At 34.4% G+C, this 26,538-nt stretch overlaps 1 protein-coding gene across 2 annotated transcripts in view; it reads left to right on the forward strand.

Moving 5' to 3' along the window:
- LOC106060666 (collagen alpha-6(VI) chain-like) overlaps nucleotides 1–21,111 on the forward strand; it is a 91,103-nt gene extending 69,992 nt beyond the window's left edge. For both annotated transcript variants that reach the window (XM_056007274.1, XM_056007273.1), the window contains exons 6-15: nucleotides 1,039–1,229; nucleotides 3,972–4,013; nucleotides 4,148–4,329; nucleotides 7,375–7,571; nucleotides 11,670–11,860; nucleotides 12,259–12,306; nucleotides 14,049–14,179; nucleotides 16,843–16,977; nucleotides 17,199–17,339; nucleotides 20,559–21,111. In XM_056007274.1, the coding sequence (XP_055863249.1) occupies nucleotides 1,039–1,229; nucleotides 3,972–4,013; nucleotides 4,148–4,329; nucleotides 7,375–7,571; nucleotides 11,670–11,860; nucleotides 12,259–12,306; nucleotides 14,049–14,179; nucleotides 16,843–16,977; nucleotides 17,199–17,339; nucleotides 20,559–20,669 (1,369 nt within the window). In that variant the 3' untranslated portion in view covers nucleotides 20,670–21,111. The remainder of the gene's footprint in view (nucleotides 1–1,038; nucleotides 1,230–3,971; nucleotides 4,014–4,147; nucleotides 4,330–7,374; nucleotides 7,572–11,669; nucleotides 11,861–12,258; nucleotides 12,307–14,048; nucleotides 14,180–16,842; nucleotides 16,978–17,198; nucleotides 17,340–20,558) is intronic.
- Nucleotides 21,112–26,538: the final 5,427 nt, after the last annotated feature.

The following is a 26,538-nucleotide window of genomic DNA, read 5'->3' on the forward strand; positions in this document are numbered from 1 at the left end:
ACACTTTGGTTTCTTATAGTTATAATGTTTTTTGTTTGGTGTAATGCACAAATTGTAAGACAAATTTCCTTACGGATAATAAAGATTATTATTATTACTATTATTATTATTTAAACTCAAAACCATCAGGAGGGGTTTTAAACTTTAACGAAAAGGAGGAGGGGGATTAAAACTCAAAACCTTCCTATGCTTGCCTACGCTCATAGAATTTTGAGTGTGTAATTTGATTTTTTTATATATTAAACATATATTTTAGTATCAAACCCCGCTAAAAGGGGATTAAACTCAAAAATATTTGTCTACGCTCATAGATTTTTGAGTGGGCTATTTGCTTTTTTTATATTGAAGAGGTATTTTTTAGCTTCAAACTCCGCTGAAAGTGGGTTTAAACTCAAAACCCCTCTTGGCTAAGCTCATAGATTTTTGAGTGTGTAATTTGCTTTTTTTATATAGAAGAAGTATTTTTTAGCTTCAAATCTCGCTGAAAAGGTTTTAAACTCAAAAACCCTTTGGCTACGCTTATAGAATTTTGAGTGTGTAATTAGCTTTTTTTATACTGAAGAGGTTTTAGCTCTAAACCCTGCTGGAGGGGGATTTAAACACAAAACCCTCTTGGTTACGCTCATAGAATCTGGTGACTGATGTCTTATATTGAAGATGGGGTTTTATCGTAAATTTCAGAGGGGGTTTTAAAATCAAAATCTTCTTAAGTTGTGCTCTTGGAATTTGGGTATTGTCGTTTGCATTCTTTTTTTTTCGTTATGTTTTATAGAAGAGGAGGATTTAACTGCAAAACCCCTGGTAGAGTGTTTTAAACTCAAAACCCCTTGGCTGCGCTGTGGCAAGTGATGGTTTAGTATTAAAATCTTACCTAAAATAAACAGAATCAAAGCAAAGAATCAGTCACCAAATTTCGACCCCCCCCCCCATGCGTGGGGGATTTTATTTCGGGGGGGGGGTGAACCCAAACTCCCCTGGCAACGCCCATGGTTCATATACTGTCTTATATTGTTTATGTGTACGAATTCTAATTGACAGTAAAGCTGTAACAGAAGCAGAGGCCAAGGCTGCGAGAGATAGTGGGATCCATATGTTTGCCGTAGGAGTTGGTAGTGGTATCGACGACCAGGAGCTACTTAGGATTGCTGGCGACAAACTCGGAGTGAACCACGTGGACAGCTTTGACAAGCTTAAAAGTATTGTCCAACGTCTGGCCGTACAGACGTGTGGTATGTAGCCCTTAATGTGTGCCTTGCAAACATGTTTATCAAAAAGGGTTAACTGACCTCAACAAATTTTAGATATAGATTCTAACCGAGTTCACGTGGAAACATTCTAAATTACAAAGAGAAAATTTAGCTCTCTTCTAGACTTTAGTTTTAACATCCCCCCCACACACACACACACAATTTTATACTCTTAAGCGATCAATTCTTCTATATATATATAGGGTTAGGGTTAAGGTTAGGGTTATATAAATTTTATTTCGAAAACGGCTCTAACGATTTTTTTTTATTTCAAGGTATGTGTATAGTAATGAGAAAAAAAATTCTCAACTCCTTGGCCACATAACTCGAGGTCGACCGTTATATCGGTTTGAAAATGTCTTCTTATCGAAAAATTAATTTTGACTAGAATGTTTTATGAATGAAATTTTCTTTATGACGTCAATGGAAAAAAAAAACTTAGCACTGCTTACGTCACTAGACTCACAGCAGTACACTAAGACATTTCTTCGCAAACAAGAACAAGTTTTAATGAATCAATTAACCTAAGTAAACATTTGCGCACCATCTTATTGTAGATTGATCTATTATGGAGCTATGGAAGAGAAGTAATGAAATTAAATGTGCCGATGAATAATTAGTTATTGTGTTTTAAGTGCTTTACACTTTCATTGCGTAGAGCGGTGTAGGTAGCTTTTACTTTATTGTTATTTTGCTGGTGACCTCCTCCTGTCTCGTTTTGAGACTGCATGCAATCAGTTTCTCTCTTCTATGTCAGCAAGTTGGCGCCTTAGCTGGTCTTTAAAGCGTTTCCGTGGGGCACTACTGTTACGTCGACCACTTTTGAGCTAAACCAAAAAAGAATGCCTTTGGCATACGTTCGTATCCCTTACATGAAACGTACTCTACCCAGCGTAACTGTGGGATCATAAGACAATGGTTATGCTTGCTCTGGATGTGGCAAAATATGTAGGTCACAGCTGGGGCTGCGTAGCCACGAGAGATACTGCATTTCTCATTGATCTTTGAACTTGAAGAGAAGCCTTATTACTATTATTATTAAAATACTGGTAAATTATTACCGTGTGTTCATGCTTCGAAGTCTACTGTCCCGTACCAAAACAAAGGAAATGGTCATAACACAGCTTCTCTACGCCTTACTTGCTCACACTGAACATGATATCTAGCTAGCGGTCAACGAGTTAGCGTACGCTGCAGCCTCTTTTGATTAAACTATAAACCTCGATAAAAAGCTTGGGGTTAGGGCGTGGTGACAGAAGGCCCAGGAGTGATCTATATGAAGGGATGTGTTGAAGCAGGCCATATCCCTCCATGGGCTGTAGCACCACTGGGATGGATGAATGGCAATAGCCGATATGAACGTCTTATAGTCCGACAGTCAGGCTGGGCTGGGCACGTATCCCGTATCCCGTATAGGGGGACGAATATATTCAAAAGGCAAGGTGTTCGATGTAAGAAAGGTGCCCCACGGAAACGTTTCTTGAGAAAAGTAATGCAATGATTTAAGTGTATTAAGAAAAAATGCGCCATTTTACTTTGTCACAAAGTGCCTGTTTTATTCTATAAAGTGAAGATTTGCACCACTTGATGTTTTGTACTAAAGCCATAATGAATATACTAATTAGATTATTAAATGTCTGAACGTAACCATCTGAGAAGTTACACTGTTAAGACTATTTTCCAAGACAGTACAAAAGTTGTACACAAAAGATGCAATGGAAAACGAAACGACGTGAGCTATGGTTTGTATAGACTGTAGGAGGACTTTAGAGACTTTATATTTCATCGCCATGTACAATTGCATTTAGAACTAACAGAACACTAAAGCAACTCTTCAGATTTTTAGTCTTTATCCAATCGTTCATTTTTGTAATTACAAAAATATTCCCAAAATGATTTCGGGTATATATCCTATATTTAACAACTGATTCCATCGAGCGAGGCTCGGTCACCTGGTACTTATTCTGAATTTGTCTAGGTGGGAAAGTGGAAAGCATTGGAACACTAAATGTGAGAACGAGATTGTTTAGAATGGTTTATTAATTATTAAAAGATGCTCAAACTAATTTTGAAAAGCGTTTATATTTCGTTATTTTATTTCAAACATAATACGATATTATTTATTATTGAATGCATTGATCTAGTTGCATTTAAACAATACTTATAACTATCACTCACTCTGTCTGTCTGTCTCGTAAAAAGTGTGCACACGTTACTTATCCCACACCCATTCTTCAATAACCAGCTGACACTTCGCATAACTCTTCTTTGACATAGACAAAGACATAAATCCTTTAAAAAATAACCAATTGGACAAATAACTACTTTTTTTTCTTTAATAGCAACAAGAGAACTCATACTTAGTCTAAGTATTCACAGATACGGCTAAATTTGTTGGGTTAAGTCCCATTAAATAATGTCTAACGTTATAACTCCCTCGCGCATTCTCCGATCAAGTCGATACTTTAAACAATTACTTATTGCACCTAAAAAGCACGAGCCAATATTAAAATACTCAATTAGTGAATTAATTATCCATATTAACTATTTTGTTTGAAATCGAATAAGAGAAATAGCATGTAAATTATTGGTAGATATAGTTTTAAGGGCTGAGGTTTTTTCCCCCTTTACATTCTTCCCCTCTAGATAAGCTTTGTTGTTTTAAAAAAGATTACTTATTATTTGTCTTGTTATATTATTTTGTTATTATCTTATTTTGTTTAGAATCTACCAAGACATCAAAGGACGTTAACAACGAGGATATATGTAAGTAGACTTTTTGTTTACTTAAGAACAGGCCTTTAACAAATATTTTGCTGTATTAAATATATTGGTTTTTGTTAGGATTAAGGACCACAACCTGTTATTTCTATACATGTTGCTGTGATCAAACTATTCAGTTCCAGAGTGCCAGAAACGATCTCTCGAGCTAGGCATTGTCCTGGACTCCTCCGCCTCCATCTGGGTTGAAGACTTCAACAAAAGCATCAAGTTTCTTCAAACCTTCCTCCAGCAATTGGTGATAGACAAGGACAGCGTCAGAGTCGCCATCATTCCTTATTCTTATGAAGTGCACACCAAAGTAAGTGAATGATTTCTTGTTTTATATCTTCTCAATTGAAAAACAGTATTCAAGAAACTCTTGCACCGTGTGGGCGCATGGAGTGCACCACAAAGTTGATCATGTTGCTGGAGAGTACTAACTCTATAGGAAGTTATTTGAATGTATAATTTTAACAATCACAGATTTGATCTTGACTTGCAGAAAGAAGAAATTAAAAATCTTAAGCTTCGTTTCTAACGAAAGAATATCAAAATCGAAATACTGAGGGTACCTAACGAATAAACGATAGTTCTCCTTTATCAGTAATAGACAACCGAAAAATGAATTTCCACGGATTCTATCCGTGTTGCATGCATGCATTCTATATTGAATGTATTCATCTCTAGTTCACATTCGCTAAAAATTAGGTGGTTTAAATTTCACTAGTTGACTTTTTTTTTGTTCAGTTTCTATTTAGATAATTATATAACAGACAGATGGACAAACAAACATTTTTTTAATTAAATTTTTTAACAGATCGTGATATTAATAGTTGTTTGTATGCGAATGGCATATGCTGTATCTGACTCAGTTTCGGCTTTGCGAATAGGTTTGGGTTGTTGGAGCCATTTAAGGGGCTTTTTTTTTATTTTTTAACCAAAAGCATTCATATTTGGTATACATATATATGGAGTTAATCTTATGTAAAAAATGTAAAAAAAAATCTTTAAAAAAATTTTGCTTGCCATGGAAACGCCGCCATATTGGATTTTTTAAGGTAACTTTAAGCCGATTCTACACCTAAAGTATTTGTTTAAAATGAATGAAATAACTTGAATTCAATACTTAAACAATGTATCTAGAAAGCTATAGACTTAGAAATTGAAAATGTATTTTTTTTTACTTTTTTAATATTTTTATTCGAACTTATGATATGTTTTTTTCTATAAGAAATCACAATTTTGGAAACAAAATGTCAAAAACTAACAAAATTGAAGACAAACATTTAAAAACTGGCTGTATAGAATTGAACTACAATATGTTTTTAACATGAATTCCAAATTTCATAAGAATCCATCGACAAATAAAAAAGAAGATACAAATTGAAGAAGATGACCGAAGCAAAAATGTGATTATCGAGAAAAACACCTAAAAAGAAACAAGTCTTTTTAAATGATATAAACAGTATTTTCCATAGGTATGGCCAATTTTTTCAATTAATTTTATTTCCCTGCAAGCTTAAGCTGCTCTCTTTTAGTGACATCTGTGTTAAATAGCTTTATTTCTCTTTTATACTGAGTTTGAAAGTTGTTTTTTGGTCCCATTTTTTGCAAGTTGATGACTATGAATAGTAATGGAAACATGCAATCATTTTTAAGTCATACAAAAATCCAGAGCCAAATTTCCAACAGATCCAAGGACTGAAAAGTTTATTCTTTTAAATTAGATACATTTTGTTTTGCTTTAGTTACTTTTGGGTGAATCGTCTCATTTGCATTCTGGGTGGCTCCCGAGAGGCGCCACTGTAAAGGTTTTGATATGACAACTGCCGATACAAATGTTCCAAGAGATTAGCAAGTGAATCATATTTCAAGAAATGCTAACACATTAAATACTTTTAAAAGAACTTTGTCCAGTTCGACAGCAAAGTTAAAATAACACCATGAAGAAACTCCGGTTGGGTGATGTGGCTTGGTAGAAGAAATCCAGTGGCGAATAGTGGCTAAAATGGCATTTATTTTGTCCACATGATGATAATTTCTTATGGCTATTGTCAACAACATGGATTAAATTTTTAGCGTTCCCGAAAGGGGAAAAGACGCTATTAGTTTTGTGTGAAATATCTGTCCGTCTGTCTGTCCGTCCGTCCCGTTTAGATCTCGTAAACTAGAAAAGATAGTGAAAATCTGACAACATAATAGTTTAGAACATTCAAAGTTCTGATACAACGGCTACTTTTTCTTTTCTGAAAGCGAAAAATCTAGTTTTTTTTTAAATCACTTATGCAAGCAGTTTTTTCATAAATGTACACAACTTTTACAACTAGTCACTATTAAGAAAAACAAACTCGGGAGGCTCTTTAGAAGGGGAGATGACCATTTACTATATTTTTAACATATTTATGAAAATGGTTTTAGATTTTTTGTCAAAATTTTAAAATTATATTTGTATTGCTAAGTTGTGTAAGTTAAGTCATACTAACTACTACATTTACACACAAAAAAAGTTGTTGTTTTTTTTAAGAAAAAATCTATTTAGTATGCATATAAGTTGGACATAATTTAAAACAACAATTATTAAATAGTTTTTCATATTATCGCGTGAACTACAGTGCCGCGCTATGGGAATAGTACACTTAACTTAATCTATTTTCACATTCACGTTCACTTATTCATTGGTCTGCTGGACCGTTAGGGCTACGCACAAGATCTGTCTACCTTCTTTCTCTATTCTTTTCTGTCATTTGCCTTTGATAGAATTTTAATCTGATATTCTTTCTGAAAATATTAAAACCTGCCTTTTTACCTGCCTAGGTGGACCATTTTGGAGGCCAATTTTAAGATTGTGTGTTTTCACACAAACTGTCTTTGTAACCTAGTTAGTTTAATTTGTTTGCTTTTAAATTCAGCTCCAGGAAAACTTTTCTTTAATGGATGTTTGCCTTTTAAAAGGCTACTGCACATTTATATAGTCAATCTGGTTGTAATGTATTCAGACACCCAACAAGTGTAAGTATAGTATCAAGACCTATAATAGGGTGTAAGCTCAGGCAATCAAGGTTTAATTGAATTTTTAAAATGGCAAAAGACAGATATGTGGTGTTTGTATTTTTTTTTATAGTTTATAGTTTCTAATATCTATAAATACTTTCTTTTCTTTTGTTTTCAACACTTTTTAATATAAAAAGTATTTCAAAGTAAATAAAATATATTTACACTTTTTTGTGGAATGTATCAAAACTAATGATATTCACTTACATTGCTTTTTAAACGACGGACCCACAAGGTACCGCCTAAGATTTAAATTTAAAACACAAACTCCGTTTGATATCTGAAATTGTTATGGTTATCTTGTACATTTTAGAACTCGTTCAACTTGAATACATACACCACCAAGAAAGACGTCCTTAACGCTATAGGGAAAATTTCTCACGAGCAAGGCAATGCGACTTACACTAATAAAGGCATCAAGTACATGCGTGAGCGCCAACTGAGTAATGCAGTGGTCAGGCCAGGGGTCACAAGGATTGGCCTGGTCATAACGGACGGAGTGTCACACGAGTAATTATTGACTTTCATTTGGATATATAAGTACAAACGTTATTGAGTTGTTACCTGTTTATACATAACTAATTATTTTTGTTTTCAACTCTATCTCTCCACAAATATTTTCCGCTCTCAGAAAGAATTATTCATTTTTCCTATTTGTATTTCACGAGACTGTTAGGGTTAAACTTCAATGACGTTTTTCTTTGAATCAGACAATGCTATAATTGGTACAGATAATTGCACGCCCTTTTTTGATAACTCAAATCAAAGTTTATGAACCCAAAAACTAAGTTAATTTAATGGGGGTCCAATAAGCGATTGCATCTTCAATCAGGAGAGAAAGAGTTAAAAGATTAAACTTTTTAATTGTTAATATGACCGGTAGAGTTGGAAATCCATGCATTTTATCAAATAACTAGTGTTATGGATAAGTATTATCAAAATTAGAAAGATATTTATGAATACGTTTTTACAAAATGTAAACAAGTGACATAAGAAATATTTTTAAAAGCTAAGATCATTTCTTCTTTTATGAAACCGAGACCAATAAATATAGAAGGCCTGAACACTGACCTGCAACGTCACAACCTATGGGCAGTCAAGACCAATAGCTCGCTGCCACGTCGTACAGACCTTTGACGTGGTTAAAACTGCCCACAGGTTGTGACATTGCACGTCAGTATTCAGGTCTTCTATAACCGTTGGTCTAGATCAGGGGTGGGCAACCTTTTTCTACCGAGGGTAGCATTAAAAAAAATTTGGGACTGGCGGGCCGCATACATTTTTTTTTTACTCCCAATTGAGGAATTACAACAACAGTTAGCAATTTATTGAACTACTTTTACGAATAATTTTTTAACCCTTAAAGTGCTGAGCCGTTTTACAATGAGTGCATACAAAATGGAAGTACAATTCTGATGTTTAGAGGCTAATCTACCACATGCTTTTAAAGGGTTAAATTTTGTTATTGTCTTTTTACATCACAACATTTAACCACAAATGTACAATTGTACTTAATGTGAAGCATTTAACTGTTTACATACGTGCATAATGTTCTGTAACTGTAGTACTAGCTTACTAGTTGTTTTGTTCTTGCGACTGCTGTCAAATTACAGTCAGTGAGCATCGGCCTGTTCTAATACTTGATAATTTTGAAACAAACAAAATAAAGCGTGTTCACAGATGAATTAGGTTCCGAATAATGTGAAAGTATTGCAGCAAAGTTTTCTTAAGTATGAGAATACAGCTTCTGGCAGTCATGAAACTTCTGTGAAAGAACTCACTGGAATTACTCTTTCAGGTCATAATTTGCTTGGAGGTATGTCATCTGGAGCTAAGTCAGCTTCTGCATTAAATGGTGAGCTGATGGTATTGAAAACTACTTCCAGTTGACGTCTTAAAATTTGCTTTCAAACTCCACAATCAATGAATCCAAATAAGTCTTGTTATTTCATCCATTTCACTAGAAATAGTTTCACCTTTCAGCTAAGGAAAATGATAAAAACTGATTTCACTCGCTTGCTCGAGAATTGGAATAACTTTGTTTGAAAAGATTTATGGTGCTTATACAAGTTTGGTTGTAATGAGTGAGTACGAATGACCAGCAAGATAGAGTTTTTATGTTACAAAAACTCTCTTTATTATTGTTAGTTCTCAAGCATATTTGTCTTAAATATGGAATAAGGAAATCTGCTGCTGAGAAAAAGGCACTACGCCTAACAGCAGAGTTTCTCGCCAATTCTCTACAGGAGGTCTAATCATTCCAGTCTTGTTACCAATTGGGGTATCTCAGGCTGCTGAGAACAGCATAATTTGCTAGAAGTTATGTCATCTGGAGCTGAATCAGCTTCTGCATTAAATGGTGAGCTGATGGTATTGAAAACTAGTTCCAGTTGACGTCTTAAAATTTGCTTTCAAATTCCACAATCAAGGAATCCAAATAAGTCTTGTAATTTCATCCATTTCACTAGAAATAGTTTCACCTTTCAGCTAAGGAAAATCATAAGACCCGATTTCACTCGTTGGCTCGAGAAGTGGAATAACTTTGTTTGAAAAGATTTAAGAAGCACATACATTTCATTTGCAAACAAAACATTGCAATGTCTCCAATGATAAACATGAAGTCTGTCTTCAACTCTTCATTAGAAATATTAGTAGTATTCCAACAATATATTTGATATTCAATGCTTTATTTTATAAATAAAGCCTGTTTTTCTTAGTCACAGCACCAACTATATTAGTTGTTACACTTGCCATCTTGTAAACGCCGACCCAACTCTTTCAACACAGTTTTTGATAGAATTGAATAAATACTGGCTTGTGTTTGTCTTTGACTGAATGTTTCGAAATATTGCCATTGAAATGATCTTCGTTTACTTTAAACTTTTTAGAATGACGTTTAAAGACAATGTTTATTTAGCCTCTTCAAGATAAGTGATAAGAATCAAAAGTTTCAATAATTTCTATATCTATAGATATTTATAATTATTTATTTAAATATATTTGCATTTTTATATGTGTAATGTATGGGAACACCTGATTTCTTTAGGCGTCGGTGGGCTAGAGAAGAAACATTAGTTCGTTTCTAGCATGTTCATAAAACGTACACAATTTGAAATTGCGACTTTTTAAGATTAGAAATTAAAGAAACATTTATTGTTCTCTGAGTTAATGTTCTTAATGAACTGTCTGTCACGAGTCGAGTCTGTGACCTATTTCGACTAGTTTCTAGAAGCGAGTTCAGACCAGTGCAAGTGTCCAGCGTAAACAAGTTAATTTTAGATATCCAATCAAAGAAAGAAATTAAGGGAAAAAATAGCACACGTCAGATTCTAGAAGGTCAAAGCTACTAAAATAATTATCTGAGAAGGTTCCATGATTCTGGAACGTACGATCAAAGAAAGTATAAATAAGGGGAAAGTCAGTTAGACGGGGTCCTCGCATAGTAGTAGTTCTTGTAGAGCGATGGTCCTCGCTCAGTCCTCGATTAGTAATAAGTTTTGTGATATTAGCGGGTCCATTAAGTAAAGTTTTAGTGGTTGAAGTTGAAGTTATACTAAGTGAAGTTTCATGTATCTTAAGTTTTATTTATGAAGTGTCAAGTTGTTATTGAATTGAGAAGTTAATTTTATGTGAAAGCTGGAGAAGTATCATTAAAGAAGTTTTAAGAAAATACAGAGAGATGTTTCTTTCTTCATTTCATTGAATTGTCAAGTTTGATAATATAATTCCCGGCAAGTGTGATCGTCACACTGTCTTTGTTTCCGTATTTTAGAAGTAATCCACTAGGGGCCTGAGATGAACTCCTATTGAAAAATCAGAGCAGGAAGGACTAGTCCTCCCGTAGTGCTCTGGCAAGAAACTTAGCCGTTCGGCGTAGTGCCTCGTAGCTACCATACAAGTCGAGTGACTGCTAAGACAGGTTCCCCCTTAGCTCGCTGAGCTGGGGACACTCGTACAAGACGTGCGACACTGTTTCGACGCTCTCTCCACAGTGACGGCATCGAGAGTCAAAGTTCGTGCGGAACCGGGCAAAGTATGCCAAAACCACTAGGGGCCAGTTCTCTTACCCATTGTTCACCTTTGTGCTCGTATTAAAGGACCTTCTTTGAACACCGAGTGTGTTACGCTAAGGCCATGAGATCTGGAATCTTTATAGCATTCATTTTCCAAAATAGTAGCCTAATACTTTCATAGACTTAACAAACACATTTTTTTTAAAAGTTTGTTTCACTTATAACTTTACATAAGTTACACTTCCAGTCAGTATCCTAGGAACATTTGTGCCAAATGTTATCAATATTATTCAAACAGTTATGATTTCTATTCGGGAAATACATACATACATACATACACACATACATAAATACATACATACATACATACCTACATACATACATACATACATACATATATATATATACATAAATACATACATATATACATACATACATATATACATACATAAATACCTACATACGTATGCATTACTTTCTGCTTTATATTACAGATAGTCAGAGCTTGAATGAATGTTATCGTCACTAAGTTAATTAGATGTCAATCATTTTATGTAGTCCTTTAATGTATGTTTATACACCTTTTAATTGGCAGACCAAACTGGACAGCGACAGAGGCCAAGCTTGCAAGAGACAGTGGGATTGTCATGTTCGCTGTGGGAGTCGGTACAAATATCACAAATGAAGAGCTATTCAATATTGCCGGTGACCACTCCAGGGTCAACCATGTGGACAACTTTGACAATCTAAACAACATCATTCAAAGTTTGACCAAAAAGGCGTGTAGTAAGTAGCCTTTCACGTGTCTCTTGACCTTCTGTTGTTGTTTGTGTGTGACTGACGGTGTACGAGCTGCTCATGACGACAGAACAACGACCAAATGTGTTAACTGATCCCCCCCCCCCCAAATAATTTCAGATACAGATCAAAGCTGAGTACTTGGAGACATTCTAAATTGTAAAATGAATGTTTAGACCCCACTGAACACAAATTTTGGCGTTAAACACACATACACACAAAAACACCAACATTCTTACTTTCTGGAAATGGTTGGTAGGACAAGTCAATCTGAGATGAAGATTTGATTTGATTGAGTCCAAAAGTAATTTTTTTTTGTTTCTTTATAACCATAAAAGAAAATGTTTGTTTCCTTGTGAGACATTAATTTTCTTTCGTTATTTCAGGCGAAGACTTTGAAAGTACTACTACTAGATCTCCAATAAAGCCTAGACGTAAGAACATTTTTTTCTAATTAAAAATAGTCCAGAAACAAATATAGTGCAGTATCAAGTAGATTAATCTATTAGACATCACATAATTTGATCATTTAATAAAAGTTATTTCTATGTTGATGTAAAGGTAAAATATTTTATTATAATATATAAGAAAGATAGTCATTTAAATATTTGGGGGGAGGGGGAAGCAGGGCGGAAACGTTTTTTTTTTAATTATGGCATTTCAGCGGTTCTTAAAAAATGGGAAAAGTCGCTTTTAGCTCTTGTACAATCTGTTTGTTCATTCGTCCGTCTAGATTTCAAAATTTGAAAAACTTTCGAAAATCCTATTTTGATGGTACCAAAATCAATCTTAATGTTATAAATTAATCCTTTAACTTTCTTTTTACAAATCTTATATCAACTCATTCAGTCTGTCTGTCTGTCCGTCTGGAAAAATTTGAAAAGATTCTTTCCCATACTTCCCATTCTAGGATAAAGTTGAAACTGTACACAATTATTTGTGTCCATAACAAAACAGAAATTTGTTTGACGTAAATAATTAATTTTACAATATTGAGAGTTGTGGCTATAAATGTGAAGTTCTTTCCCTTTTATAATTATTTTTTTTAACATATCAATATTTTTAAATATGTTTCTTAATTTTTTATACTCTGAACTAAGAAAAGCCTCATCATTTTAAATCAAACAAAATAATTAATCCCCAACAATAAATTAAATTGTTTAATTTTTTAAATTCATTCATTTCTTGTCAGGCTCAATGAATAACTGTGTAAGGTTTTAAGTTGATCCGAGAATGGGAAATGTGAGTAAAACATGTTCAAACTTTTTACCAGACAGAGTGAGTTTATATCAGCTTTGTAAAAAAAAAAAAAAAACGGATGGTCACGATAAAAATAGACAACTCATAGAGTGTACGAAGGACTAACTTTTTCTATTGGACCTGGTGGGGTTAGGGGAAGCAGATAAGTCAAACTGCTACTCAATTAACTGGCCCAAAATATGAATGCATGTATGTGTTGGGGGTGCATTGTGGAGCGGGTCTTTCCAAATCAAATCAAATCAAAAGTGAATGTGGGAGAAATAACGCTGTGCAGGTAGGAGGTTCCTGAGAGCGAAAGAGAGATACAGAGAGAAATAAAAAGATATTGTGGAGCCGTGGTAATGTATTGTTACACTAAAAAGTATGTTAGATTGATAGCTAAAACATTGCCCGTTTATCAAAATTCCAAAACATATTTGAAAAAAAAATAAGGGATGCTCCAGCCATAATAAACCTTATAAAGTATAGGAACCAATCAACGAGAGTAGCCAATGTGTACTGCTAGTTGAATTATAAAGTGTTAAAACAAGTAAATTTATTGTGAACGATGAAGTGTACAATAAAAAAGGGCAGATAATTGTGTTTAACTTTTAGTGGGAAGATCAAAAATTTTTTTTTATGAAATTGAAAATGTTTTTATTCTACGAACTTTTGTACACTTCGATCAACGCGCCAAAAGAATACAGAGTTTAAACATAACAAATTATATCAGTCTGAATGTAAATATAGATGCCATTGTAAAATATAAATGTCAATTATATGTTATACACATCAAATTAGAAACTACGAAAAGTTGTACTCATTTATTGACTACATCTTACATAGAGAACTTGTTACAAATTTAATATCACATATACAAGTTTCCAGATCTCAACCTATCCGTAGCATGTAGATTCCAATTTTTTTTTGTGTGCAGCTAATGACCAAAAGAATCCAATAGACATTTACTTTGTGTTCAGCCCTTCTTACTTGGGCTACGAGATCACCATTTGGACCAAAGAATTGATTTCCTCAATCATTTCAAGAGATGGGAATAAATTGATGAAGGTGAGTTGGAATGTCTCAGATCTAGTACAGTATGTCGAATGAGTTGCAGTGTAGATTTCAGTTATAGAAAACAGGTCTAACAGTATACATATGTTATAGTGTAAGACTGGGGTCAGCAGCTTCGCAGGTTCTACCAGAGTGTAGCACTGGGTGTTGCAAACTGCTTTAGGCTCACCAGCTCCTGATTTTTCCTAAGGGTTGACTCCCGAAGTCTTTCCCATGATTGAGTAGAGCTGCAAGGCAGCAGAGGTTTGAATTAAGAGTTTTCCTTCTCCTATGTGGGTAGCCAGCCATGGCTAACGAGCCCCTCCTGCCCTAAGCTTACTGGTTAAGGCACCAGTTACTCGCCTTTGCCCCTTCTCCTGTTAGTGAGAACAGTTCCGCTGACCCCAAACTGTATCGGCATTGCCGTTCCTTTGGATACATCACCTACGTGGAGAGGGGGGAACTGATGTGTGGGCGACATCGTTCCTACCACAACTAACGCCCAGGCATTCATCTCATTTCCACGAGATGATAGATAGTCTCTTGGTGACTGCTAATCAGTATAAGACTAAAGATGGTCGTTAGAATTATTGTAAATTTTAATGTCATACGTTTAAGCCTTAAGGTATTGTGTTCAACTTATTGTCGCTATAGATTTTCATAACATCACTTTTATATTTAGCATTTTTCAATTTTCAACGTAATTTTCTTAAAATATCTCAATTAGAATCCCAAACCATTAAAGATGCCTTTCATCTTAGGTAATCAAGATTTTATGTGACATACATAAACAAAATTGTTGGTTTGTTTCAATTAACGAAACTGAATAAAACAAAGAAAATTGACTTTACAATTTTCCTTTCGATATTTCCTCCCATCCCAATCGTGTAATATTTTATGATTAATAATGTGTCTCCATTCGCCCAAGGGAGACGACTTGCTGACAAACAGATTGGGTGGAAGAATTTCTAACACGATTCTATTCATTCTTTTTAGATCTGAATTCCGCCCCCCCCCCTCCTCCCGTCTTTTGTACATCATGAACTTGGCGACTTATGCGTGACAAAACGACTGACCCTTTACAAGATGTCTTGTTAACCCTAAGATGATTCATTGCATAGTATGAGTGCTATATATGTTCTTCCCATTTCTATATTGATCACACACGCCATCTTTATAACAATTAATTACACTCTACGCTTTTTTTTTGTAACAAGCATGAAGAGTAGGAGATTGTAGGAGAAGTCAGGAGGTTGTTTGCCAGACCCAACCTAGCTATTTGTGGTGCCAATAGTATTATTTTGAATACCTAATGTTGACATAAGCTCAATTCACGACAAGTCGGATGTCGTAAGTTTGATCCCAGTACTGGCCATTTTTATTAGCAGCCCTGAAAGGGGAAAAGACGCTATTAGTTTGAGAGAAATGTCTGTCCGTCTGTCCCGTTTATATCTCGTAAAATAGAAAAGATATTGAGAATCCGACATCACAATATTTTAGACCATTAAAAGTTCTGATGCAACGGCTACTTTTTTTTTCTGAAAGCGAAAAATCTAATTTTTAAAATCAGTTATGCAAGCAGTTTTTTAAAGAGAAAAAGCTAATTAGTATGCATTATAAGTTAGACATAATTTAAAACGAATAGTAATCTTGTAAACTTCATTTTCCTGAACTTTTTTTTATTGCGGAAATATTTTTTTTTTTTTGAAGATTCGAATACTAGACTAGATTGAGCCTTTTCAAAACAATTAGATCAATTATAAGATATCAGTTAGGCCAGGGGAGGAGCGGTGGCTGAGCGGTAAAGCGCTTGGCTTCCGAACCGGGGTCCCGGGTTCGAATCCTGGTGAAGACTGGAATTTTCAACTTCCGAATCTGAGTCCACTCAGCTCTAATGGGTACCTGACATTAGTTGGGGAAAAGTTAAGGCGGTTGGTCGTTGTGCTGGCTACATGACAGCCTCGTTAACCGTAGGCCGCAAAAAAAAAGAGATGAACTTTACATCATCTGCCCTATAGACCACAAGGTCTGAAAGGGGAACTAGTTAGGCCAGGTTCACATCAAACTTTACATTCACTTTCACCTATCCTTTGATCTGCGGGACTGTTGGGGCACTACACAAGATCTGTTAACCTTCTTTCACCATTCTTATCTCTCATTTGTCTTTGATATAATTTCATTCGGACGTTCTTTCTGAAAATATTGAAGCCTGCTAGGGTAGACCACTTCGGGGGCCGATTTTGAGTTTGTGTTTCTACACAAACTGTCTTTTGTAACCTTGTTTTATTTCTTTCATCGACGATCTGATAGTACCTTATGGATCTGATCTGATTTGTATAATTTTTGCATAGGATCTCTATAGGATCCGACATAGTTGTTACATTAGATCACATCCAAACGATATTGTCTCATTTGAAAACAAAAAAAAGGATTTTTTTTTTTAAAAAGTTGTTAAAAGTGTTTTATGCGTCATGATAAAAAATTTTGGTAACACCGAAATAGCATTGTAGGATTATTATTTACATATATTAATCAAAACTCTCAGATTAACAAAACACTCAGATGAAGTGCTACAGAAGTGAAGAACAAAGAATGACGTACTCTGAACAAAAAAAGTCTTGTACGCGATAACAATCTTTTATGTTGTTTTTTTTTATATTATTATTTTGTATCCTCAGTGTGGCTTCATATCGGATCAATCTAATCCCTGTCCAACCAATGGAGGATTTAAACTAGAAAGCTATAGCACATCAAAAGAGATCGCAAAGGAACTGAATCCTGACACCGCCAATAAGCTGCCTGCTCTCATAAAGGTCAAAACAATACACAATAACAATAATACTATAGTTTAATTATTGATATAGTCATTTTTAATATTGAACTATTTGTGACAGAAATATGTTCACTGTTTTGTTACTTTTGCCTCTTTTTTCTCACAGTAAATATAATAATGCGACATGTCTGTGTGTGGGATGTCTCTGGTAATAAAACTTTCCTGAGGTTTTTGAAATACTTTTTATCTCCCTTTACCTAGCAATTAGCTGATTCTGGTTACACCGTCCAGCGAGGAGCCAGGCCAAACGCTAGAAAAGTTGCAGTCTTGGTTGTTGAGGGTGTCAAGTCTGCAGAGTTAGTGTCGAATCAAGTGAAAAACTTACTGAACAAAGGCATCACGGTCAGTAACGAGATAAGTCTAGGCTACTTAGTAGTGGAGCTCTTTCAAAAACACAACGTGTAGTTAGTAGTTTAGCTTTTATACAACACAGTATTTTGTAGTGATATTAGTTTGTTAAATTATTTAATTAATCAGTAGATGAGTTCATTGTTGATAAGATTCGAAAAATAAATTTTTGATACAATGAAGAACAAAGAGAAACAGGTCTACTCCCAACAAGATCGTAGTTTTACGGAGTGGAGCGTGACCATGAAATAGACTGGGACTTTGAAATTTACTGTAAATATTAAAGAGATTGACTTTAAAGTGAACTGTCAATATGAACTAGAGTGAGACTATGAAATAGAGCAGTGCTACCCACACATATTTTTGGTCGTAAATCCCTTGTTATGTTTTCCAGTTGTTTGGTAGACCTCCTGCTTAACTATTTTGCATTTTTTTGAAATTCTTAAACTTCAAATATTTTTTTCTTCAGTGTCTTCTTAGTCAATTATTGTTTATATTAACGAAATAAGCGGCCCTGAAAGGGGAAAAGACGCTATTAGTTTTGTGCGAAATGTCTGTCCGTTAACGCTAAACAAAAACTATAGGTAAAAATATTTGTAATGGCACAAATGTATTGTTGTTAGTCTAGATCTATTATAAATGTATTGTTGTTAGTCTAGATCTATTATAAATGTATTGTTGTTAGTCTAGATCTATTATAAATGTATTGTTGTTAGTCTAGATCTAGTACAAATGTATTGTTGTAAGTCTAGATCTATTATAAATGTATTGTTGTTAGTCTAGATCTAGTACAAATGTATTGTTGTAAGTCTAGATCTATTATAAATGTATTGTTGTTAGTCTAGATTTATTATAAATGTATTGTTGTTAGTCTAGATCTAGTACAAATGTATTGTTGTTAGTCTAGATCTATTATAAATGTATTGTTGTTAGTCTAGATCTAGTACACATGTATTGTTGTTAGTCTAGATCTAGTATAAATGTATTGTTGTTAGTCTAGATCTAGTACAAATGTATTGTTGTTAGTCTAGATCTAGTATAAATGTATTGTTGTAGTCTAGATCTAGTATAAATGTATTGTTGTTAGTCTAGATCTAGTACAAATATATTGTTGTTAGTCTAGATCTAGTATAAATGTATTGTTGTTAGTCTAGATCTAGTATAAATGTATTGTTGTTAGTCTAGATCTAGTATAAATGTATTGTTGTTAGTCTAGATCTAGTATAAATGTATTGTTGTTAGTCTAGATCTAGTACAAATGTATTGTTGTTAGTCTAGATCTAGTATAAATGTATTGTTGTTAGTCTAGATCTAGTATAAATGTATTGTTGTTAGTCTAGATCTAGTATAAATGTATTGTTGTTAGTCTAGATCTAGTATAAATGTATTGTTGTTAGTCTAGATCTAGTATAAATGTATTGTTGTTAGTCTAGATCTAGTATAAATGTATTGTTGTTAGTCTAGATCTAGTATAAATGTATTGTTGTTAGTCTAGATCTAGTATAAATGTATTGTTGTTAGTCTAGATCTAGTATAAATGTATTGTTGTTAGTCTAGATCTAGTATAAATGTATTGTTGTTAGTCTAGATCTATTATACATTGAAATGACATTATTCATCGAAACGAATGAATACCACTGCGCTTTGATGTTGTTTTTGAAATGATATAAAATATGTTTGTCTTGTTACGTTTATCTACTACATTTAGTTATGGTTAAACATGAAACTAGTGAATATTATTGACTACCATTTTCGGAAGCCTGAGTGCTCTACATATCAGGTGAATTAGTCTAGTAATACTTCACAGCTCAACAGCTCTGGCTCTACATATCAAGTGAATTAGTCTAGTAATACTTCACAGCTCAACAGCTCTGGCTCTACATATCAAGTGAATTAGTCTAGTAATACTTCACAGCTCAACAGCTCTGGCTCTACATATCAAGTGAATTAGTCTAGTAATACTTCACAGCTCAACAGCTCTGGCTCTACATATCAAGTGAATTAGTCTAGTAATACTTCACAGCTCAACAGCTCTGGCTCTACATATCAAGTGAATTAGTCTAGTAATACTTCACAGCTCAACAGCTCTGGCTCTACATATCAAGTGAATTAGTCTAGTAATACTTCACAGCTCAACAGCTCTGGCTCTACATATCAAGTGAATTAGTCTAGTAATACTTCACAGCTCAACAGCTCTGGCTCTACATATCAAGTGAATTAGTCTAGTAATACTTCACAGCTCAACAGCTCTGGCTCTACATATCAAGTGAATTAGTCTAGTAATACTTCACAGCTCAACAGCTCTGGCTCTACATATCAAGTAAATTAGTCTAGTAATACTTCACAGCTCAACAGCTCTGGCTCTACATATCAAGTAAATTAGTCTAGTAATACTTCACAGCTCAACAGCTCTGGCTCTACATATCAAGTGAATTAGTCTAGTAATACTTCACAGCTCAACAGCTCTGGCTCTACATATCAAGTGAATTAGTCTAGTAATACTTCACAGCTCAACAGCTCTGGCTCTACATATCAAGTGAATTAGTCTAGTAATACTTCACAGCTCAACAGCTCTGGCTCTACATATCAAGTGAATTAGTCTAGTAATACTTCACAGCTCAACAGCTCTGGCTCTACATATCAAGTGAATTAGTCTAGTAATACTTCACAGCTCAACAGCTCTGGCTCTACATATCAAGTGAATTAGTCTAGTAATACTTCACAGCTAAACAGCTCTGGCCATTTGATTCTTGTCTGAACTGAGAAATGTGTTCATCTCTGTTCAAGAACGAAACTTTTTAACAAATCGGGGAAACCCGGTTTCACTATCTTTATATGTCGGCTGAACGGGTAAACCCATTTCCACACTGTCCTTTTATTTTCGAGGCAAAGATTTTTTTGAAATGTGAAGGGAACATTCTCCATGTTTGACATAGATATAAATTCAGTCCAGTAGATCAGTAAAACCCGAACTAAGGTCCGCGGGTCATTTCTGGCTAGTATTTTATATAATAAATAAAAGAGTGAAGTACTAAACTTTGAGTGTAACATTCGGAATAGATAAAAAGTGATTCAGATTGAACAAATTGTAGAGTAATTTTTCTTTTACGTGTGTGTGTCTTTGTGTTTAAATATATATATTGAATTAAGACCTTTAAAAATTATGGAAACCTTTTTCACAGAACGCTATCTGTCTCATAACTGTTTTTATAGGTGTTCATCGCTGACCCAACCAAATCTGGAGCTAAGATTAAAGGCGTGACCACACTTAAGGGAGGGTCAGAGGAACAGGCTACAGAACTGATCCAGAATCTACTGCAGTAACTCTTGTGAAAACCAACTCGTCAGAAGTAGAAGCCAGGGACAAACACATGGCTGGATTTGTATCGCTTGGGTGTCAATGAGTTGGAGAGTAGTTTTTTTATTATTTAGTATTGAAATGATAATTTCAGAGCAGTGAGTGAAGGAAGTCATTTAGTTTCATTGAAACTTTATATAATTTTTAAAAATGTGCTTGTTACATTATGTATGAAATAAGAAAGAAGACCTTCAATCAATAAAGCGATTTGAAACAATATATTTTGCTGTGCATTAAAAATAGGTAAAACAAAATTGTTGGGTCTGTTTGATTATTCAAATTAAGTATGCAAACTATTTATGTATAATAATATTTTCAAATAAAAAAAAAGATGCAAATTGTATTAATTATATAGAGTCTTGTATTAAGCTCGTTTATGCATGAGTTAAAATAAAATAATAAACTTCACTTGTCTTCTGTGTCATTGCTTATTCTCACACAATAGCATTATTATAATAACAAAAGAAAGAAATATGTTTCTGAGGCTAAGAAATAGTTTCAAACTCTCGATATATCAAATTGTGATTGTGTTCAATATAAGAAATACACGTAAAGAAAATGTCTCCTTTGTAAAGCGAATAACTTTTTTATAATAGCGATGACGTCTGTTTTAGTAAATAATGTATAATTAAGAAAAAAATGATTCTACCCCCCCCCCCCCCCAGCCCACTCCAGAAAAAAAATTGTGATTATCTCTACTCATAAAATAGAAGATTTGTGTGCCACTGTGGACGGCATTTGTGCAGATGATTGAAAAGGCTGGAGGCAATACAACATTGTCGTTGTGGAGGTCACCAAACATACCGTTAATCGTTGGTGTAAAGTCCTTCAGTTTAACGTACATTAGCCTTGTGTACTGCTCGGTCTGGGATGGGAACTCTCCAATCAATATTTTGGGTGTTTTACTTTTACCTTTATTTATCCCTTAGTCTGTTGGACAGTCTTTCTCCGTTCCTGTCTGTCTGTAATCTTAGATAGACCCGCTTTCAATGGCAGGCACGTGCATTCTTTTATGTTGTCTTCCCACCGCTTTCTCTGTCTTCCTCTTCTTCTCTTTTCTGGTACTGTTACGCGAAGGATGGTCTTTGCAACCTTGTAATATGGCCATAGATGTTTGTACGATAGTTAGCAGGTCATCGTGGGGTCCCATCGCTGTAGTAACCATGTCTCTAATCTTTTGGTTTGTGCTGCGATCTTTAAAGACTGCAATGTTTGGGCACGAGTCTGAAAAGAAAAGAAAAAGGTAACAATTTCAAAGATTTTCTTCTTTAAAATTACTTGAATATCTCCAAAGTATCCTTATGTTTTTTAATATCTCCAAAGTATCCTTATGTTTTTTAATATCTCCAAAGTATCCTTATGTTTTTTAATATCTCCAAAGTATCCTTATGTTTTTAAATATCTCCAAAGTATCCTTATGTTTTTTAATATCTCCAAAGTATCCTTATGTTTTTTAATATCTCCAAAGTATCCTTATGTTTTTTAATATCTCCAAAGTATCCTTATGTTTTTTAATATCTCCAAAGTATCCTTATGTTTTTAAATATCTCCAAAGTATCCTTATGTTTTTAAATATCTCCAAAGTATCCTTATGTTTTTTAATATCTCCAAAGTATCCTTATGTTTTTAAATATCTCCAAAGTATCCTTATGTTTTTTAATATCTCCAAAGTATCCTTATGTTTTTTAATATCTCCAAAGTATCCTTATGTTTTTAAATATCTCCAAAGAACTCTTATGTTGTTTTTCGTGTTGCTTGAGCTGGCAATGCCAATTTTGTTTTTACACCGTTTTATTTGGCTGAGATGACTTTTCCTCTACAATTACTCATTAACTACGTCACTGGTTAAACAAAAAATTCTTGTTAGAAATAATTGATGACATTAAGGTCCAATTTCAAAGGTTGTAGAACTCATTTAGGAAATACGAACTTATCTGGCGAGTCGTATATAAGATAATTGAGTATATAATTGAGTATATGTGTACACTACCCTCTATTTAAGTCAGAACTTCATGGAGAGTGGGCGTATCCATCGCACTTTTCATTCATTGTTAGCGGCCCTCGAAAGGTAAAAGCCGCTTATTAGTGTGGTCTGACCTCCGTCCGCCGTGTCACGTTGAGATCGAAAGAACAAGATATTTAAGATATTGCAAGGTTCTGGTGCAACGGCTACTTTTTACCATGACGCATGACGCATAGGACGTAATCATCTTCTTTTTTTAAATAACGTCTGTATTATATAAGATAAGATGAAAGTGAACAGTTTTGTTTTTTAAATGTATTATTTTAACATTTTTTTATTCATAAACAAGCAAAATGCGAAAGAAAAATACTTTTAAAAAAAAAAGCTTATATTAATGTGTATCAATTGGTTTGGATCAGTCATGTATTTAAAAATATAATAGATCTAGACTAGCAATAATTAAATCTGTGCGATTAGTAAAATTTTTTTTTTTTTAGCATTTGTATTTGTTTAGCGTAATTTTATGCTCTTAGCGTTCTCAGTATGCAATGACCCTATCACTTGTCTGGAACAGTTGAAAAGGGGGAGAAAGAGCGGGATATCTGGTTGATTGCTCTTAAATGTAATTTTTATTTAAAAAAAGAAATCGACCTGAATTCGAACTTGTGTGATAAACCTTCTCGAGCTTGTTAATCCAACGCGGTAACCACTCTGCTAGTGAAAAGTAAATATATATGGAAGAGTGTATAGTTATCTATTGTTTCTATTTCTTGTTTGTGCCCACTAAGCCTCAGAGGGCAGCCTAATATAAAGGAAACTAATTCAACCTATACCATCACCTCAGTCAAGTACAATTGATTTCTCTTGTTTGATACATGAAACAAAGAAATTTATTACAAATAGCTAATTAACTAATTGGTTAATTTTTTAAAATGATTCTTGTGTTGTCAGGTTAAAGAATTAATTGTGCAAAATTTCAGCTTGATCCGATTGTAGGAGAAATACATACTTTAGGCCACACAGACAAAGGCAGACAGAGTGAGTTGATATAAGCTTTGTAAAAATACACTTTGTAAAAAATAATGAGATCTTCAGAGGAAGTAAATCTTTAAAATAGGTTACAGAGTTCTTGATTTATAATTCTGGATCTATGGATGGATTCACTATCACTATTACAAACAAGATTACAAAGACAGTTTGTGTGGAAACACAAACTCATAATCGGCCCCCGAAGTGGTCCACCCAGGCAGGCTTCAATATTTTCAGAAAGAACATCCAAATGAAATTATATCAAAGACAAATGATAAGAATGGAGAAAGATCTTGTGTAGTGCCCCAACGGTCCAGCAGATCAAAGGATAGGTGCAAGTGAATGTAACGTTAGATGTGAACCTGGCCTTACTAGTTCCCCTTTCAGGCCTTGTGGTCTATAGGGCAGATGATGTAAAGTTCATCTGTTTTTTGTGGCCTACGGTTAACGAGGCTGTCATGTAGCCAGCACAACGACCAACCGCCTTTACTTTTCCCCAACTATTATCAGGTACCCATTGGAGCTGGGTGGACTCAGAGGCACCTAAGGATTCCGAAGTTGAAAATCCCAGTCTTCACCAGGATAAGAACCCGGGGCCCCCGGTTCGGAAGCCAAGCGCTTTACCGCTCAGCTACCGCGCCTCTCCTGGCCTAACTGAAGTCTTATAATAGATGTAATTGTTTTGAAAAGGATCAATCTCTTATTCGAATTCTCAAAATGGAAAATAAAGGAATATTCCCGCCATTAAAATTTTTGAGAAAATAACGTTTACAAGATTACTATTAGTTTTAATTTAGGTCTAACTTATAATGCATACTAATTAGCTTTTTCTCTTTTAAAAACTGCTTGCATAAATGATTTTAAAAATTAGATTTTTTCGCTTTCAGAAAAAAAAAAGTAGCCGTTGCATAAGAAATTTAAATGGTCTAAAATATTGTGATGTTGGATTTTCAATATCTTTTGTAGTTTACGAGATCTAAACGGGACGGACGGACAGACGGACAGACATTTTGCACAAAATTAATAGCGTCTTTTCCCCTTTCGGGGGCCGCTAAAATGTATATTTTTCTCATTATTAAATGCATTTTTCATTTTTTAACTAGCTTATTTGGTAATCTAATAATCTCAATGATTTCTTTTAAATATTTTGAGACAAACATTAGCATTAGTTGTAGTCTATAAAAGGGAGTACTTTATTATCGCGCATCCTGACTTTCTACACCTTACATCAATCTAAATGGATCCCAGGTCTACGTCTTATTCAGACATTTTTAAACGAGTAAACAATGAACATTTCCTCATTTTGATTAAAAGTCTTATAGACGCGATGAATCTCATTCACCAAAAAAAAAAGAACGGTCACGTGATAATATTGATAAAACAACGAAAAAAAGACGGTCACGTGAAAAACATTGTTGATTAAAATTAAATAGTAATTTGTATAGAAGAGATAGAGAATTACGTGGCTAAATGTTTGTTTACGATTGGTGAATGAGGTCCATTTGGTATGATTATGATCCAGATTTTAAAAGATCTCTCAGTCCTGTTCTATAACCTTCCAAAGTGAAGTTGAATGAATAATAAATTAAACTTTTTACTCTTAGATGCAGAGATAGAATGTAATTTAGATTTATGTAAAAGTATGCAGCTATAAGCTAGTCAGTAAATGAAAAACGGATGGCTGCCTGGCCCTGCGGTATGCACGCTGGACTGTCATTCGGTTGTCTCGATAGTCATGGTTCCCCCCCACCCCCCTTGCGGGTGGTTTAGACTAGGAAGAGAATTATCTTTAACTGTGAAGGGACATCCGAAACATGTCAAACAAACATTTACAAAACAACAGTAGAAATAGTAGGCATACAATGAATAATTTATATCAAGATCTAGAGAATCACTTGATAGGAATTTAAGGCTGACAATATACTAATAAAACATATATTGTTAAAAAGGATCTTGATCGGAGAGGGAAACTTGGCTCAAAGGCAAAATACTTATCAAGGTGGGCCCGAGTTCGGGTCCCGAATTAAAAAGGTTTTTTTTTTTAAATTAGGTTGCAAGAAAACCTCCAATATACATCTCCCCCTCTCCCCCCCCCCCCCCCCAGCTGGTCGACAAAAGTGATTGAACCATAACACGCTGAGCATGCTGTAAGAGAAAAGGTGTCTCTAATACAAAGGCAATTCAAACAATAATAATTTCAAGCCAGCAATGTACATCTAGAGGTAGTGGAGATATTCATTTTTTTCAAGTTCAAAGTGGTTCTTGGCGACCTCACAATTATAGAAGGGTGCTCTCCCAGTACATGTACACACACACATTGACTTAAATGTGAATGTCTCATTTTCTCTTCGTTCGTTTGTGCGTGTGTGTGTGTGTGCGTGTGTGTGTGTCTTTATACTCGATCAAGTTTATAAAGTTAAACTTAATTAATTACCAAATGTCAGAACTCGCGGGACTAGTGCACTATCAAGTCTCGCAGCTGCGTAATAGCCCATTTTTTTCCTCCTTTATTCTAACTGCAATCTGCGTTACTAATTGCCTCACAATATATCGTCCGGAAGCCAACATTAAAGATCTCATTTTTATCTTTGAATATAGGGAACTAAAAAAGAAATATTACTGGGCGTCGTAAAAGTGTTGATTCATACTGCAAGTTTATTCAATTACACATAATGATTTAATGATGTGTCATTGTAACCAAAAGGCAAAATGTCAAAACACTAGCTTGTAAAACCCTTTAAAACTTTTTTCCCTCGAGATTTCATATGTTCACATCCTACACACCCACATACATACATGCATACATACACACACAAATATTAAGTCTCGTCTCAATGGCAGGA

This window comes from Biomphalaria glabrata, chromosome 12 (genome assembly GCF_947242115.1).
Source record: "Biomphalaria glabrata chromosome 12, xgBioGlab47.1, whole genome shotgun sequence".
Lineage (NCBI taxonomy): Eukaryota > Metazoa > Mollusca > Gastropoda > Planorbidae > Biomphalaria > Biomphalaria glabrata.